At 38.0% G+C, this 14,228-nt stretch overlaps 1 protein-coding gene across 3 annotated transcripts in view; it reads left to right on the top strand.

The window, feature by feature from the left end:
- ZMYM2 (zinc finger MYM-type containing 2) overlaps positions 1 to 14,228 on the top strand; it is an 87,737-nt gene that overhangs the window by 42,080 nt on the left and 31,429 nt on the right. For 2 of the 3 annotated variants that reach the window (XM_029209892.1, XM_029209890.1), the window contains 4 exons: positions 4,178 to 4,249; positions 9,306 to 9,456; positions 9,922 to 10,037; positions 12,738 to 12,854. In XM_029209892.1, the coding sequence (XP_029065725.1) occupies positions 4,178 to 4,249; positions 9,306 to 9,456; positions 9,922 to 10,037; positions 12,738 to 12,854 (456 nt within the window). The remainder of the gene's footprint in view (positions 1 to 4,177; positions 4,250 to 9,305; positions 9,457 to 9,921; positions 10,038 to 12,737; positions 12,855 to 14,228) is intronic. The other variant, XM_029209891.1, reaches the window with a different exon arrangement.

Below are 14,228 nucleotides of genomic sequence, written 5' to 3'. Positions count from 1 at the left end.
TATAGTTGTTATATCTTCTTGATGAATTTACCCTTTTTCCAGTATGGTTTTGTTTTGTTTCTTGTATTAGTTTTTTGACTTAAAGTTTATTTTGTTTGATGTTAAAATTTTTTAAGAAATTTGTGGTGTATTGTGGGGATTCTTGTGGTTTATCCATTCTAGGGTTCTTTCAGCTTCTTCTCCCTGAAATTAGTCTTTTGCCTAATTTGCAGTGTTTTCAGACTTTTGAGCACTCGTTCAGCCCTGCCCTCTTTTCCTCTCCCTCCGGGACTCTAATAATGTAGTTATTATATTACTGTAGTTACAGTCCTGCAGGTCCCTGAGGCTCTATTCTTCTTTATTTTTACCTCCAAGGCTGTGTTATTTCTGATATTCAGACTGGATAGTTTCTCTTTTCCCCTTCCGTGGTCCTGTCCTCTGTCTTTTCCATTCTGCTCTTGGTCCCATCCATTGGGATTTTTGGTGGTTGTTATTTATTTATTTTACTAATACTTAATTTTGTTTAGAACAGTTCCAGTATTACAGAAACATTGATCAGATAATACAGAGTTCTCATGGGATACCCCCTCCCCACACCGTTTCCCTCTGTATTGACACCTTAAATTGGTATGATAATTTGTTACAATTAGTGAGCTCATATTGAAATATTATTAGTATGTAAAGTCCATAGTTTACGAAAAAATTAAGAAAATGTGAATAATGTTCATTTCCTGTTCCAGGATCCCATCCAGGATGCCACATCACATTCAGCAGTTGTGTCGCCTTAGGCTCCTCTTGGCTGTGACATTTTCTCAGACTTTGACGAGCTTGACAGTTTTTAGGAGTCAAGCGTATTGCAAGAGGCCCCTCTGCTTTCATCTCTAGACAGACCGGGCTCTGGGTTTAGGAGGGAGATGACAGAGGTGTTGGCCTTTTGCACTTTTGCAGTTTTCATCACATAACAAGGATACATGTCTCAACATGACTTATGACTGTTGATGTTGATGTAGATCACCTCGCTCAAGTGGTGTCAGGATTCTCCACCGGAAAGCCCCCGCCGCCCCCTGCCCCCCGTTCCTTGTTTAATGTTTGGAAGAAAGTCACTCTCCTTTAAGGAGGAGTATATAGTTACTTGGAATTTTTCTGCATAGGACTTTTGCCCCTGTTTTCAGTCCTGCAGTTTCCATTTGGACCTTCTATTTCTTTGATGAGAATTTCTATTTTTTAATTGTGTTTTTTTTCCCTTGTTGAAGCATTTTTATCATGGCTGCTTTAAAACCTTTGGCGCATAATCCTAGGGTATCTGTGCTTTCAGTGTGAGCATCTTTTGACTGTCTCCTTCCGTGGCTCTGGCTCCCTCCCCTCTGGGCTCCAGGAGGGCCTGCTACTGCGCTCCCTGCAGCCCCACTGGCACCAGGATGATTCTCCTCCAGAGGATACAGAAAGTATTCTTCATAATATCAGTAAATAAAGCTTATTTCAAAGTAGAGTTTCATCTTTTTTTTTAGTGGTCATAGTTTTTATATTTCTCATACTATATGTTCATAATTTTAAGTAAATAAGAGGGAATCTGTGTGTATGTTGTTACTGATAAAGGGACATAATCAGACATGTTTGGAGAGCAGTGCAGTGATGCTCTAGTGAATGTCTTCTTTTTCTAAAGCCTGGGAACTAAAACTGTACAGTGATTTTTTTGGTCCCTGCTCTCGCATTCTTCCACCCCCAACCTTTTGTCTCTAACATCTAAGTTGGCCACTCTTGTTGTTTATCCCTGTCGCCCAGTTAGTGTCTGGAGTATACAGATACAGGTGATTAATCATCTAGATCCCGGCAGTGGGGACTGTCTAGTGCTTAACACTTGTCTTTCAGTATTTTCCATTTTCTTAAAAAAAAATTTTATTTAAAAATTTTTTAAATTTTTATTGAAATATAGTTGATTTACAGTGTTGTGTTAGTTTCACGGGTACAGCAAAGTAACTTGGTTATACGTACACATAAATCTATATATTCTTATATTCTCTTCCACTGTAGATTATTACAAGCTGTTGAGTGTAGTTCCCTGTGCTGTACAGTGGGTCTTTGTTGGTTATCTACTTTACATGTAGTGGTGTGTGCATATTTTATTTTTTTTATTTTTTTGTGGTACACGGGCCTCTCGCTGTTGTGGCCTCTCCTGCTGCGGAGCACAGGCTCCGGACGCGCAGGCTCAGCGGCCATGGCTCACGGGCCCAGCCGCTCCGCGGCATGTGGGATCTTCCCGGACCGGGGCACGAACTCGTGTCTCCTGCATCAGCAGGCGGACTCTCAACCACTGCACCACCAGGGAAGCCCGGTGTGTGCATATTTTAATCTCAAGCTTCTAATTTATCCCTGCCCCTCTCCCCCCGTTTTCCCCTTTGGTAACGATGAGTTTGTTCTATGTCTGTGAGTCTATTTGTTTTGTAAGTAAGTTCATTTGTATCATTTTTTTTTTAGATTCCACATATAAGGGATATCATATGATATTTGTCTTTCTGTCTGACTTCACTTAGTATGATAATCTCTATCTAGGTCCATCCATGTTGCTGCAAATGGCATTATTCCATTCTTTTTATGGCTGAGTAATATTCCATTGTATATATACCACATCTTCTTTATCCATTCCTCTGTCAATGGACATTCAGGTTACTTCCATGTCTTGGCTATTGTAAATAGTGCATTAGTGAACATTGGGGTGCATGTATCTTTTCAAATTATGGTGTCCTCCAGATAGATGCCCAGGAGTGGGATTGCTGGGCCGTATGGTAGTTCTATTTTTAGTTTTCTAAGGAACCTCCACACTGTTCTCCATAATGGCTGCACCAAATACATTCCCACCCACAGTGTAGAAAGGTTCCCTTTTCTCCACACCCTCTCTAGCATTTACTGTTTGTAGGTTTCTTGGTGATGGCCATGCTGACTGGCCAGAGGTGACACCTCATTGTAGTTTAGATTTGCATTTCTCTAATGATTAGTGATGTTGAGCATCTTTTCATGTGCCTCTTAGCCATCTATATGTCTTCTTTCAACAAATATCTATTTAGATCTTCTGCCCATTTTTGACTTTTTTTTTTCATATTGATCTGCATGAGCTGTTTGTATATTTTGGAGATTAATCCTTTGTCGGTTGCATCATTTCCAAATATTTTCTCCCATTCTGTAGGTTGTCTTTTTGTGTTGTTTATGGTTTCCATTGCTGTGCAAAAGCTTTTAAGTTTAATTCAATCCCATTTGTTTTTTTTATTTTATTATTATTTTTTGTGCAGCACGCGGGCCTCTCACTGTTGTGGCCTCTCTCATTGTGGAGCACAGGCTCCGGACGCGCAGGCTCAGCGGCCATGGCTCACGAGCCCAGCCGCTCCGCGGCATGTGGGATCCTCCTGGACCGGGGCACAAACCTGTGTCCCCTGCATCAGCAGGTGGACTCTCAACCACTGCGCCTCCAGGGAAGCCCCTATTTTTGTTTTTATTTCCATTACTCTAGGAGACTATTTTCCATTTTCTTGCATAGTATTTTGACTTTTAAGGAAAACAGGATGCTTTCTGCAAAGAGTAAGGATATAAATGTCTATGTGCTGGAAGCTGTTATATGTGCTTTAAAAAGAGCTTCCAAAACAACCCATTTGCAGACGATGAAAACTGTAACTGTGTAATTTCCAAATCAGTTTTCTTTTGTTTTTGTTTGTTTGTTTGCTTTGGCCGCACTGCAAGGCTTGTGGGATCTTAGTTCCCTGATCAGGGATTGAACCCAGGGCCACGTCAGTGAAAGCTCCGTGTGCTAACCACTGGACTGCCAGGGAACTGCCGAGATACTGTTTTATGTATTATTAATAGATTTTACTGAATACATTTAGAATACGTTGTCATCTAAGAGAAATATGTGATTTGTTTTTGCAAGGTCTACTTAGAGGTGAGTCAAATCTAAGGGTCTGTTTTTAATTCTTTATTTATCTAGTTACTATTATTTTTCTATAGGATGATTATAAAGTTATGATATATAATATTCTGTAAGCTGGTCAGTGGCACTGTAGGACAGATAGGCATTTTTAAAAGTTGGAACGAGGTTGTAAGTCACAAAACAGGTAATTAAGACTCAACTTTTACAGATTGCTTGTTGACCTTTCGATCTAGCAGCCTTTCTTTATATCTTTTTATAAAGCCTTTTAAAATCTTTTTTTAGGTAGGTAGCCATCCAAGCTTTCTGAAGGAGGTTCGTGATCACATGCAGGACTCTTTCTTAATGCAGCCTGAGGTAAGCAGGAGTGTGGCTGGGGTTAAGGCCTCGACATGACATGCTCTGCTACTGCCTTTATTGTGTGTGAAACATCGTGTACATTTTGAAGTGTGTTAACATTTATGAACGTTAAATATGTCAGATGATGATTATTTTCTTACTTTATCTCAAGACCGACGAACTTTCTCAGTTCACTAAATTTTACATGTGTTTTCTTGTGTGCACTCATTTGCTTTTAGGTATTTATGTTATTAAAAATTATTTTAAGGGGCTTCCCAGGTGGCGCAGTGGTTGGGAGTCTGCCTGCCGATGCAAGGGGCACGGGTTCGCGCCCTGGTCCGGGAGGATCCCAGATGCCGCAGAGTGGCTGGGCCCGTGAGCCATGGCTGCTGAGCCTACCGCAAAAAAAAAAAAAAAAAAATTAAGATATAGATTTTTTTTTTTTTTTTTTGCGGTGCGCAGGCCTCTCCCGTTGCAGAGCACAGGCTCCGGATGCGCAGGCTCAGCGGCTATAGCTCACGGGCCCAGCTGCTCCGCAGCATGTGGGATCTTCCCGGACCGGGGCACAAACCCGTGTCCCCTGCATTGGCAGGCGGACTCCCAACAACTGCGCCACCAGGGAAGCCCTAAGATATAGATTTTTAATGCACAGTCCTTGACCTCAGTGGGCATTTAAAAAAATAATAAATTTATTTATTTATTTACTTCTAGCTGTGTTGGGTCTTTGTTGCTATGCACGGGCTTTCTCTGGTTTTGGCGAAGGGGGGCTACTCTTTGTTGTGGTGCACGGGCTTCTCATTGTGGTGGCTTCTGTTCGTTGCAGAGTGTGGGCTCTAGGGTGTGCGGGTTTCAGTAGTTGTGGCACGCGGGCTCAGTAGTTATGGCTCGTGGGCTCTAGAGCACGGGCTCAGTAGTTGTGGCGCACAGGCTTAGTTGCTCCGCAGCATGTGGAATCTTCCCGGACCAGGGCTCGAACCCGTGTCCCCTGCATTGGCAGGCGATTCTTAACCACTGTTCCACTAGGGAAGCCCCCAGTGGGCATTTAAATATAGGATATAAGAGTCCTTCTCTTGTGCCTATCTGAAAGAGGGGGGGAAAAATCCTTTCTTTCAAAAAATGTTTCCAAATCTATGTTCCCATTAAGCCACATGAATAAATTAGGACTTGAATAATAAATGTATACAATTAAGAATAATTATGATTATAGTACAGTGATCAAAATAAGGAATTTTATATTGATATAATACCACTGATTAACCTATAGACCTTATTCAAATTTTGTTCATTAATGTCTGTTATAGCAAATTGAGGAAAAAAAATTGTATAGCATCCAGTCCAGGATCATAAGCCATTATTTAAAAACAAGTTTTTTTCAGTTTCTCCCTCTGTTCTTCTGAGACCCTAATTCCAGGTGTATTAGAGTTCCTGCTCCTGTCCCATGGTCACGGTGGCTCTATTATTTATTGAGGTTTTTAAAGTCTTGTTTTCCTTCTGGCTTCATTTTAGAGACCTTGTAATGTGTCTTTAGTTTTACTAATCTTTTCTAATCAACTGTTAGTTCCATGTGGTGTATTTTTTGTCTTGGACTTTGTCATCTCTAGAGGTTCCATCTGGGCCTTTTTTATGTTCTCTATTCCTGGCCTCATTGTGTTCATATTTTTCCTCCATGAGTATATCAGCGTATTTATCATAGTAGCTCTTTTAACATCTTTGCCTACTATTTTCCTGTCTGTCCTTTCTATATAAAATTTCTATATAATGAGTTATACAGTTGACTGAGAGTCAACTTGAGTGAATAAAAGAAGTATAAGGTTTACTTGAATTTATCTCTTAATCTTCACTTAGTATAAAAATTAGTATAATAGCATGTCATTGTTGAAGTTTTATCACTATCCCCCTCTCCACAGGGTTCTTCACTATTTTTATGCTTTGGACTCCCTTGGTAACATGGTTAGATGGTTTCTCAGCATGCTGTTAAATGCATAAAATATCTATGATTACAACTAGAACCAATTATTCCAAATAGAGTTATCAAAATATTTAAAAATTTTTGAAATGTGATACATATATACTGTATTAATGCATTAAGTAATAAGGTATAGTGGTTATTAACTATAATGTTATTTATTTATTTTGTTATATAATGTTTTTTGAAGTAATGTTGGACATCAATGATATATTGAGCCACCTGCCAGTATAAGATAAAAAGTTGGGGATTTTTGTTTTAGCGGGTTCTGCTAAAACTAATGTGGTTTATTATCTCTAATCAGAATGAAAAGAAAGCTACGTTTCCATTAGATGTTAATGAATATAAAGATAATAATTTTTCCATGTGATGTCATGGACCTAAGTTAGTTTTCAGTTGTATCTGGATGTGGCCAGGAAGTCAGTTCTGTGCAGCCACACTTGTGCCCATTTCCTAGATTAGATTTGCAGTAACAAGTCCATCAAGGCTTTGTCTCTTGAGCACCTACCCTTGCCGTCCACTTGCTTGGTTAAAAATGTAGTAAATGAGATGTTTTACTTACATCTAAAAGGAAAAATTAGGGAGAAGTTTTAGAATCTTGTGATGGTTAATTTTGATATTCATGTGGAGCTGGTTAACATGAAAACGTAAGGCACCTTTTTTCAATGACTAGACTGAAAATGAGCCCATTTGCCGCAAACTCCCCATTATTTTTTCGTTTTACCTCACCAGTGTTGTTTCTATCACATCTACCTCATACTTTTTTTTTTACTGAATTTATAATTTATTTCTTCCCGTGCCTGAATGGGGAATATAATAATTGTGAATTTGTTCCACTTAATTTTGTTCCTTAAATCACTCAGTGCATATTTATAGGGTGCATGAAATTTAAATATGATTACGTTGTTTACATAGGAAGCAGAGAAAACGTGGCATGACAGCATATATCTTTTTTGCTAATACTCTCCCGTTAGATGGGCCTTTTTGTTGTTGAAGTAGTGGCAACTGTGAAAGTGGCTGTTAAAGTGTTTTCAGTGTTAATGATTCTGTTTTTCTTAGTTTCACACAAAACTATTTCTCAGTGGGGACCAGTTGCTTAGCTTCTTGCTTACTTGACCCAGATCAACTGGTCTACTTTTTATGGGTACGTCTTAAAACTTACTAATTACTTAACCATTCTGGCAGTAAAATCATTGTCAAGTTGAAGGATATTTCTAATAAGTTAAAAAATCTAGTGCAAGATTAGAATGGATGATTGGACCTCATTTATATCTGTAAAAGAATTCTTCATAGATGCTGCTCTGTGGAGGTCTCACATCCATCTGCTGGGAGCTGCTTTATTTTTCTCTCTGTAACTCTGTGATGCAATGGCAGGTGTCCTGATATTTTTAGTGTTCCTCATTTGTACTGTGGTGCCAGATTCTAAACATTCTTTTATTTTTCTTTGTTTTATTGATGTGTTTTCCTTGATACTTCTTCCTATATAAATAAAATTTAAATTATTATATTAGGCCCCAGGAAAACATGTTGTCCTTCCAAACAAAACAACAGCCTTCTCCTCTACTGTCCTGAACATTGGGAGAGTCATAATCAGACTTAATAGGTTTGCAGTTATTCTTATTTTTTCCGTGTTAGTATCCTTTTGCTATTGATAAGTTTTTCTTTTTGGTTTTTCTTCTCTTTTCTTTTTTTCTGAGCATATCAGAGCTTGAAGAATGAGTTGGTTTCCACTTTGAAAAGTAAAACTTACGGCTTCCTTTGGGTGATGTTTAAGTAAATAAGGAACCACTAGGGATAGAACACGCGTTCCTGGCATGGAAACAGCTGTGTTTTCTCATGACTTTTATATTAATTGTATGCTGAGAAGGTTTTTTCTTTTTTTTGGTGTTGATGTTGTTTTTGGCTAATGTTTTTACCTTCAATTTCTTATTTTATTTTCTCAAATCCTGTGACATTTGTGAAATTTATCCATGCAGTTTACTCATTTTTTTGTTATTTTTGGCCTGATTGTCGTCTTCCCTGACATCTATTATTCATCCATCCATGGAACGTTGAGCACTTCTTATGTCATCATATTGTACTAGGTGGTGTTGGGTGCGAAGATGCGTGAAGTAATCTAAACATCATGTGGAAAGACGGATGCTCAAGTCCCTTCTATAAAATGACCTTGCGTCTACGAATGCGGAGGACTGACTGTACGATTACTTTGCATCGTGACATGTGATATTTGATTTAACTGATAACGACAGTTCTGTTACAGTTCAGGAAAAAAATCAAATACAAGTTGCACTTAAAGGCTTGCTTTTACTTTTGTTTGATTTCTAATTGTGACTATCAAGTTAATTTTTAAATGCAAACACACCAGTTCCTCTGAATTGTATTTTTGTAAGACTGTCTATATTTCAGTGATACTGCTCTTGTCTAGTAATTTCCAAGCTGCACCTCCTTTGGCCTTTCCTCCTTTGGTTTTACCTCATTCTCTGAATTACATCAGGGTTGGCAATATTCACCTTTGATACGATTGACTTTATTATTACCTATTGACTAATTATTAACTTTAATAACCAAAAATCATTTTGAATGAAATTTTTTTAAATTAAAAAAATGTTAAAGTTTTTATATTTTATTTTGGTTGAACGAGGTTTTAAATGTAGTAGAAAGGTGTTAAATCAGTTTTAAGAGAAGTGTCAGAGTGCTTGGGACATTAGCAGCTCAGCTCTGAAGGAGGGTAGTTGTTTGATTATTAGGACTTATATTTTGTAGGTTCATTTAATTTCTTCTGTTGCATGACAAGGAGGTGTGTCATCATTGTGAACAGAAAACACCGTGCCTTTCTTACATCTTCAGTTTCTACTTATATGTAAGGATTCTATTTAATTAATAGGGCAAACCACTGTTTTTGAAGGAGACTTAGCTTAAATCATGGTTTTGTTTGACCCTAATATAGCTGCATTGCAGTTAACACTTTGCATCAGATGAAGACTTCTGACCCACTAAGCCTGATTAGAGATGAACAGAATTGTTTTGCAGAGAGAAAAAGTATAATGAAAAGTACAATATTTTGTTCTAGTTAAATTTTTAATTTTCTTTTTATGTTTCAAATTTTAGAAATATGGAAAACTGACCACTTGTACTGGCTGCCGAACACAGTGCCGGTTTTTTGATATGACTCAGTGTATAGGTCCTAATGGGTATATGGAGCCTTACTGTTCAACTGCTTGCATGAACAGTCACAAGACAAAATATGCAAAATCACAAAGTAAGTCTCAGGTATTTGGAAAGTTAAAAAACTTCAGTAACATTAATAATTTGTTAACTACTCTTTCTCCTCTGACTTTCATTTTATGCTCACTTTTAACTGCATAATTGGTTTATTTTTATTACCACACTAAACTTTCTTAGTGCAAACCTTAATGGTTTTGATCATTTAATTTTTAAATTATTGGTGAAGTTCTGTCCATGTCTGTGTTCCTAACTAAAATTGTTTTTCCATCCAAACATTATCTAAAACTGAGATCGTTTCATGTATCTGTGTATGTTTTAGAGATAGTATCAGAGTCTTCTTTTATGACAGTATTTTTTTAAGGTGCAAATAATCTCAGAAATTAATAAAATAATATTTACATAAAGTTTCATTAAACTATTCTCAGGTCAGTTAAGATTTTTTTTAAAAAAAACTTTGATTATGTTATAAAAAATCAGATATGTACTTTTTCTCTCCTAGGTTTGGGAATTATTTGCCATTTTTGTAAGCGAAACTCTTTACCTCAGTATCAAGCCACAATGCCTGATGGAAAACTGTATAACTTTTGCAATTCCAATTGTGTGGCTAAATTCCAGGTTTGTTATTTACTTTGCCTAATGCTTCCAATAAAATACACAAAGAAAATTAGCGGTGTAATATACTTCATCTTTATTCAATGTGCTGATTTTTACATATTTTGTTGAGGGTCAAATTGGAGGGTAGAGATTCTGGAGTCAGAGCAGAGGTAGCTTCACCAGCCCTCTACTTAGCACAGATGCTCGAAATTGACTTCTTAATTGTTATTTATGATACAGACTTGGAAGGAAAGTAAATTTTAGCTATCAACCTTTAAAACAAAAGGGTAAGTAGTCTAGCCAGCAAAATCGAGTTGATTCAGAGTAGCCGAGGAGGCGGCACCACAGGCAAGTCTGGAGACTGAAGGGCGAGATTTGAGCCCGGGGTAGCTGGAGGAGGGCCAGTGTCCCAAGTGGGGCTGCTCATCGCTGGGTTGCTGCTGGGTTGCTGGGCAAGCAGGCAGCTCTCCTCCTGCTGGTCTGAAGTTAGCCGCCCAGCTTCCTGGCCCCATTTTGAATGAGGTTTTTCTTGATTCATTTTCACATAGTGTCATTGAGCTCAGTGCCTGCCGTGCAGTTGTTTCTTAGCAGATGGTTTGAGTAGCATCTGACTTTTACGGGTTCTGTTTTATGTTAAGTGGATGGAGGATGGAGGTACACTTATCCCGGAAGTGACAAGCGTGCACGTTTTCTTCATGTATTAGAAACTTGCTGTGGGACTGGAGATTGGACTTGTCCTGGTCGGCCTTCGTTTCATTCAAGATCAGCTTCGGGGAGACATTTTCCGTTTCGGTCAGTGTAAAGAAGAGCTCTCTGACATAGTTGTCAGAGCTGGAGTATGGATAGTCTCAGGACAGGACTGCTGGATGTGTTCAGATGTAAGCTGGTTGACCAGTGAGGTGGAGTAGTTGGGGATTCAGCATGAGTTAAGTGGTTTACCTGATGTGTATGAAATTTCAGGGTGGATTGAGTTCATTCATCCAACAGTTGTACTGTGTTGCAGGCACTGTGCTCTAGTTAATTGATTTAAATTGAAAATGCGGTCTCTTAACTACCTTAAATTGAGGTAGTTTGAATTCAGCCAGGGGAATGTTGTTTTTGTTAATAGTTATACCTTGCCTGAGCTTAGGTAATTAACCACATTCAAGATTAAACTTTTCTTTTGGAAGTTGGGATGTGGCCACTGATACGTCCTGAGAGTGGTAAACATTGCTTTCGACTTGTTGGTTCTTCTCAAAATAGAAATTAAGGACTAAGGATTAATTATGGGAGAGGAGGACAGTGTCTTTGCTGTTTGTCAGATTTTTAACTTTCTTCCATTTTGATGTTGGGTAAACTGAAATGTTAATTGAAAATGTTTTAACTACTTTTTTCATTTAATTGAAACTTGTATTGCCCATCATTTGATAAGAACATTTGTGTATGTACATTGTATATTTTAAAGAAACAGTTTAGACTCTTACTTCGGAGGAATGCATCCAAGATAAGCCTGTAGGGCAGCCTCATCACTCTGTGACTGCGAGAAAGTACAAAGTTGACACATAGAAGAGCAGCATTTTTTCTTTATCTTAAAGCAAACCGTAGATCGTGAAGTTTTGTGTCTTCCTTAGATGTTTTTCCATTTCATAGTAAGATAATAGGATAACATTTCATTTGTTGTGAAAGGATAATTAACTTTAACGGACTTCAGTCTTTTGGAAACACTAAGGGTATTGTTGCTGGGTTTTATTTTTTTTAATAATTCATTCACCTGGTAGTTACAGTCTTAAATATGCGTGTTTTCATTCTTTTCACAAATTCTCATTGTGTTGTATGATGTTTATCGAAGTTTTAAAATGTTAAAGGTTTTTTTCTCCCTCCATTGCTGCCTTGAAAAATTTTGTACTATTTCATACATTCAACAGACTGTGTGTAATATGGATTAAAGAGTGATAATTCAATGTCAGCATACTCATCACTCAGGTTAGAACAAATTCCCCGCGCGCGCCCCCACCCCACCCCCACCCCCTGCCGGGCTGCCTGGCTCCCCCACCAGGGACTGAACCCAGGCCATCAGCAGTGGAAGCGCGAGTCCCGATCACTGGATCACCAGGGAAGTCCCAGAACAAAACTCTTAAAGCCCACGTATGCTTATATCTTTTTCTACTCTGTAAATCGTTTTAACTCTTAAAAATGTAATAAAACTAAAATAAATTTCTGGCATCAATACCAGTCTGTAAAGCTTACCCCCCCCCAACTTTGTTTAAAAACAAGTATAAAAAGTATAAAAAGGCTATTTTCACGGATGGACTTGGAATGAAAATGATGGCAATAATGCAACAAATCATTAGTAAATTAGCTACTAGAGGCAGAACTAGGAGCTAGGTTCTTTTGTGTTTATTTACTAGTTCAGAACTTGGTGAACTGACCTCACTATTTGCTTGTATTTTCTTAAAGAAGAAATCATAATTGAACTTTATGATTTTTTTTCCTTTTCCGTATTATTTTAAATAATTAGTAGTAATCATGTGGTAGAAAATGAACTTCAATTTCATAAAATGAACTTAGCATACTAGTATTTTTAAAGACAAAATTCAGAAATGTAATTTGATACGTTGAGGAAATAAGTATTTAAGAAAGATAGGTACTATTTTCCTGGACGTCGTTGATGTTTGATGGTCGTCACAAAAAAAAACTTCTAAAATCCACCTCAGACTCGGTGTGTTTTGTGCTTTGTTTTAGGCTCTCAGCATGCAGTCATCTCCCAACGGCCAGTTTGTAGCTCCAAGTGATATTCAGTTGAAGTGCAACTATTGCAAAAATTCCTTTTGTTCAAAGCCAGAAATCCTGGAATGGGAGGCAAGTCCTGTTTTGTTAATGTATGTTATCTAGTGCTAAAATGAAAGTCTGGTATAGTAACTATGACATTGCCATTTGAGAACCTATTTCTTAGTGGATAAGGATTAGTTTTTCCGATTTTGTGATGATTGGATTATTTGCTTTTTTTATGTGGGAGTAGCACCAAGAAAGGATCTGGGTTTTCTTAGGTCAAACAGAAAATTATTGAAGTCATATCCACAATATATTATGTTCATAGTAGTGCACAGAACGTCATTTTAGCCACATACCTGGGGTGTCTTTTGTTTGTGCAGTGTTGTTCCTATCTCCTTCCCCACCCCCCATCTTTATAAGTATTGTCTGTTAACTGTAGTATCTTACATTGCCTTATGTTTACCATGTTGTCATTTAAAGTTTTATAATTGTGTTTTAATAAAGGAATCCTAATATAAATTTTATTCTCCCTTTCTCATCACTCTTTCCTTCACCAGTTTATTAATTTACTTTGCCATGTCTTTTTGCCATAGCAGAAACTCTGAGCATTAATGTTTGGTTCAGTAAGGGGGCAGTAATGAATGGATGGATGGATGGGGGTGGGAGGAGGATAGGGCAGGGTGGCCCTGGCTGGATGCTGCTGCTTGAGCAGTGTTCACCTTCGGCTATTCTTTCTTTCCATGTTTTCAAGGGCATGGAGTATGTAATAAATGGTGTACAAGATGTAGTGCTAACAACAGCTGCCCTTGAGCCAAACTTAATAGTGGCTCTTGGCACATCCCTCAGTATCTGAGTCTTAGGCAGAAGGTGATCCCCGGAACTGGACTACATGATTTCTGAAGTACTTCGGAAATCTGAAATTTTATTATTTAGTCCCTAGAAAATTTTTTAGTTTTGTAATTGTGTTTGGTGCTGTCTCAAGAGCATTTAAACCAGTCATTCTTTGAGACTGTTGTCAGCACCCAGTGATGAGTTTTAGTGACTGTTACCATCTTTAAATCACAGCAGGAAGGATGTTGAAGGCCCTGAAAAAACAGAAACAAAGTTAAATCGTTTACCTACTTAATGTTACAATCCTTAGCGATACGTTTCCTATAGGCCACAGACACCCAGCTTAACTAATTCACTGCTGCATTTAGACATAGCTCCACAAAATTCAATACCATTAACTACCCTAAAATTACTCAGTGAAAGAATAAAAGTATACGTATTACTAAGACAAGATGGCAGTCTGGTGTTGCTAACAGAAGTGGAGAAATAGGAAAAGAAAAGCTGCCGCCCTTTCCTGGTCGGCTGGATATTTGAGAAGTAGCTCTGGCTCTTGTGGATTTGGGGCCGGGAGAAATAACTAAATAATTACTAACCTTGCTCTATTCAAGGGAACCAACTCAGTCTCACACT

This window comes from Monodon monoceros, unplaced genomic scaffold, assembly GCF_005190385.1.
Source record: "Monodon monoceros isolate NGI ecotype Baffin Bay Population unplaced genomic scaffold, NGI_Narwhal_1 Super_Scaffold_8, whole genome shotgun sequence".
Lineage (NCBI taxonomy): Eukaryota > Metazoa > Chordata > Mammalia > Artiodactyla > Monodontidae > Monodon > Monodon monoceros.
This window is presented reverse-complemented; position numbering and strand designations above follow the sequence as displayed.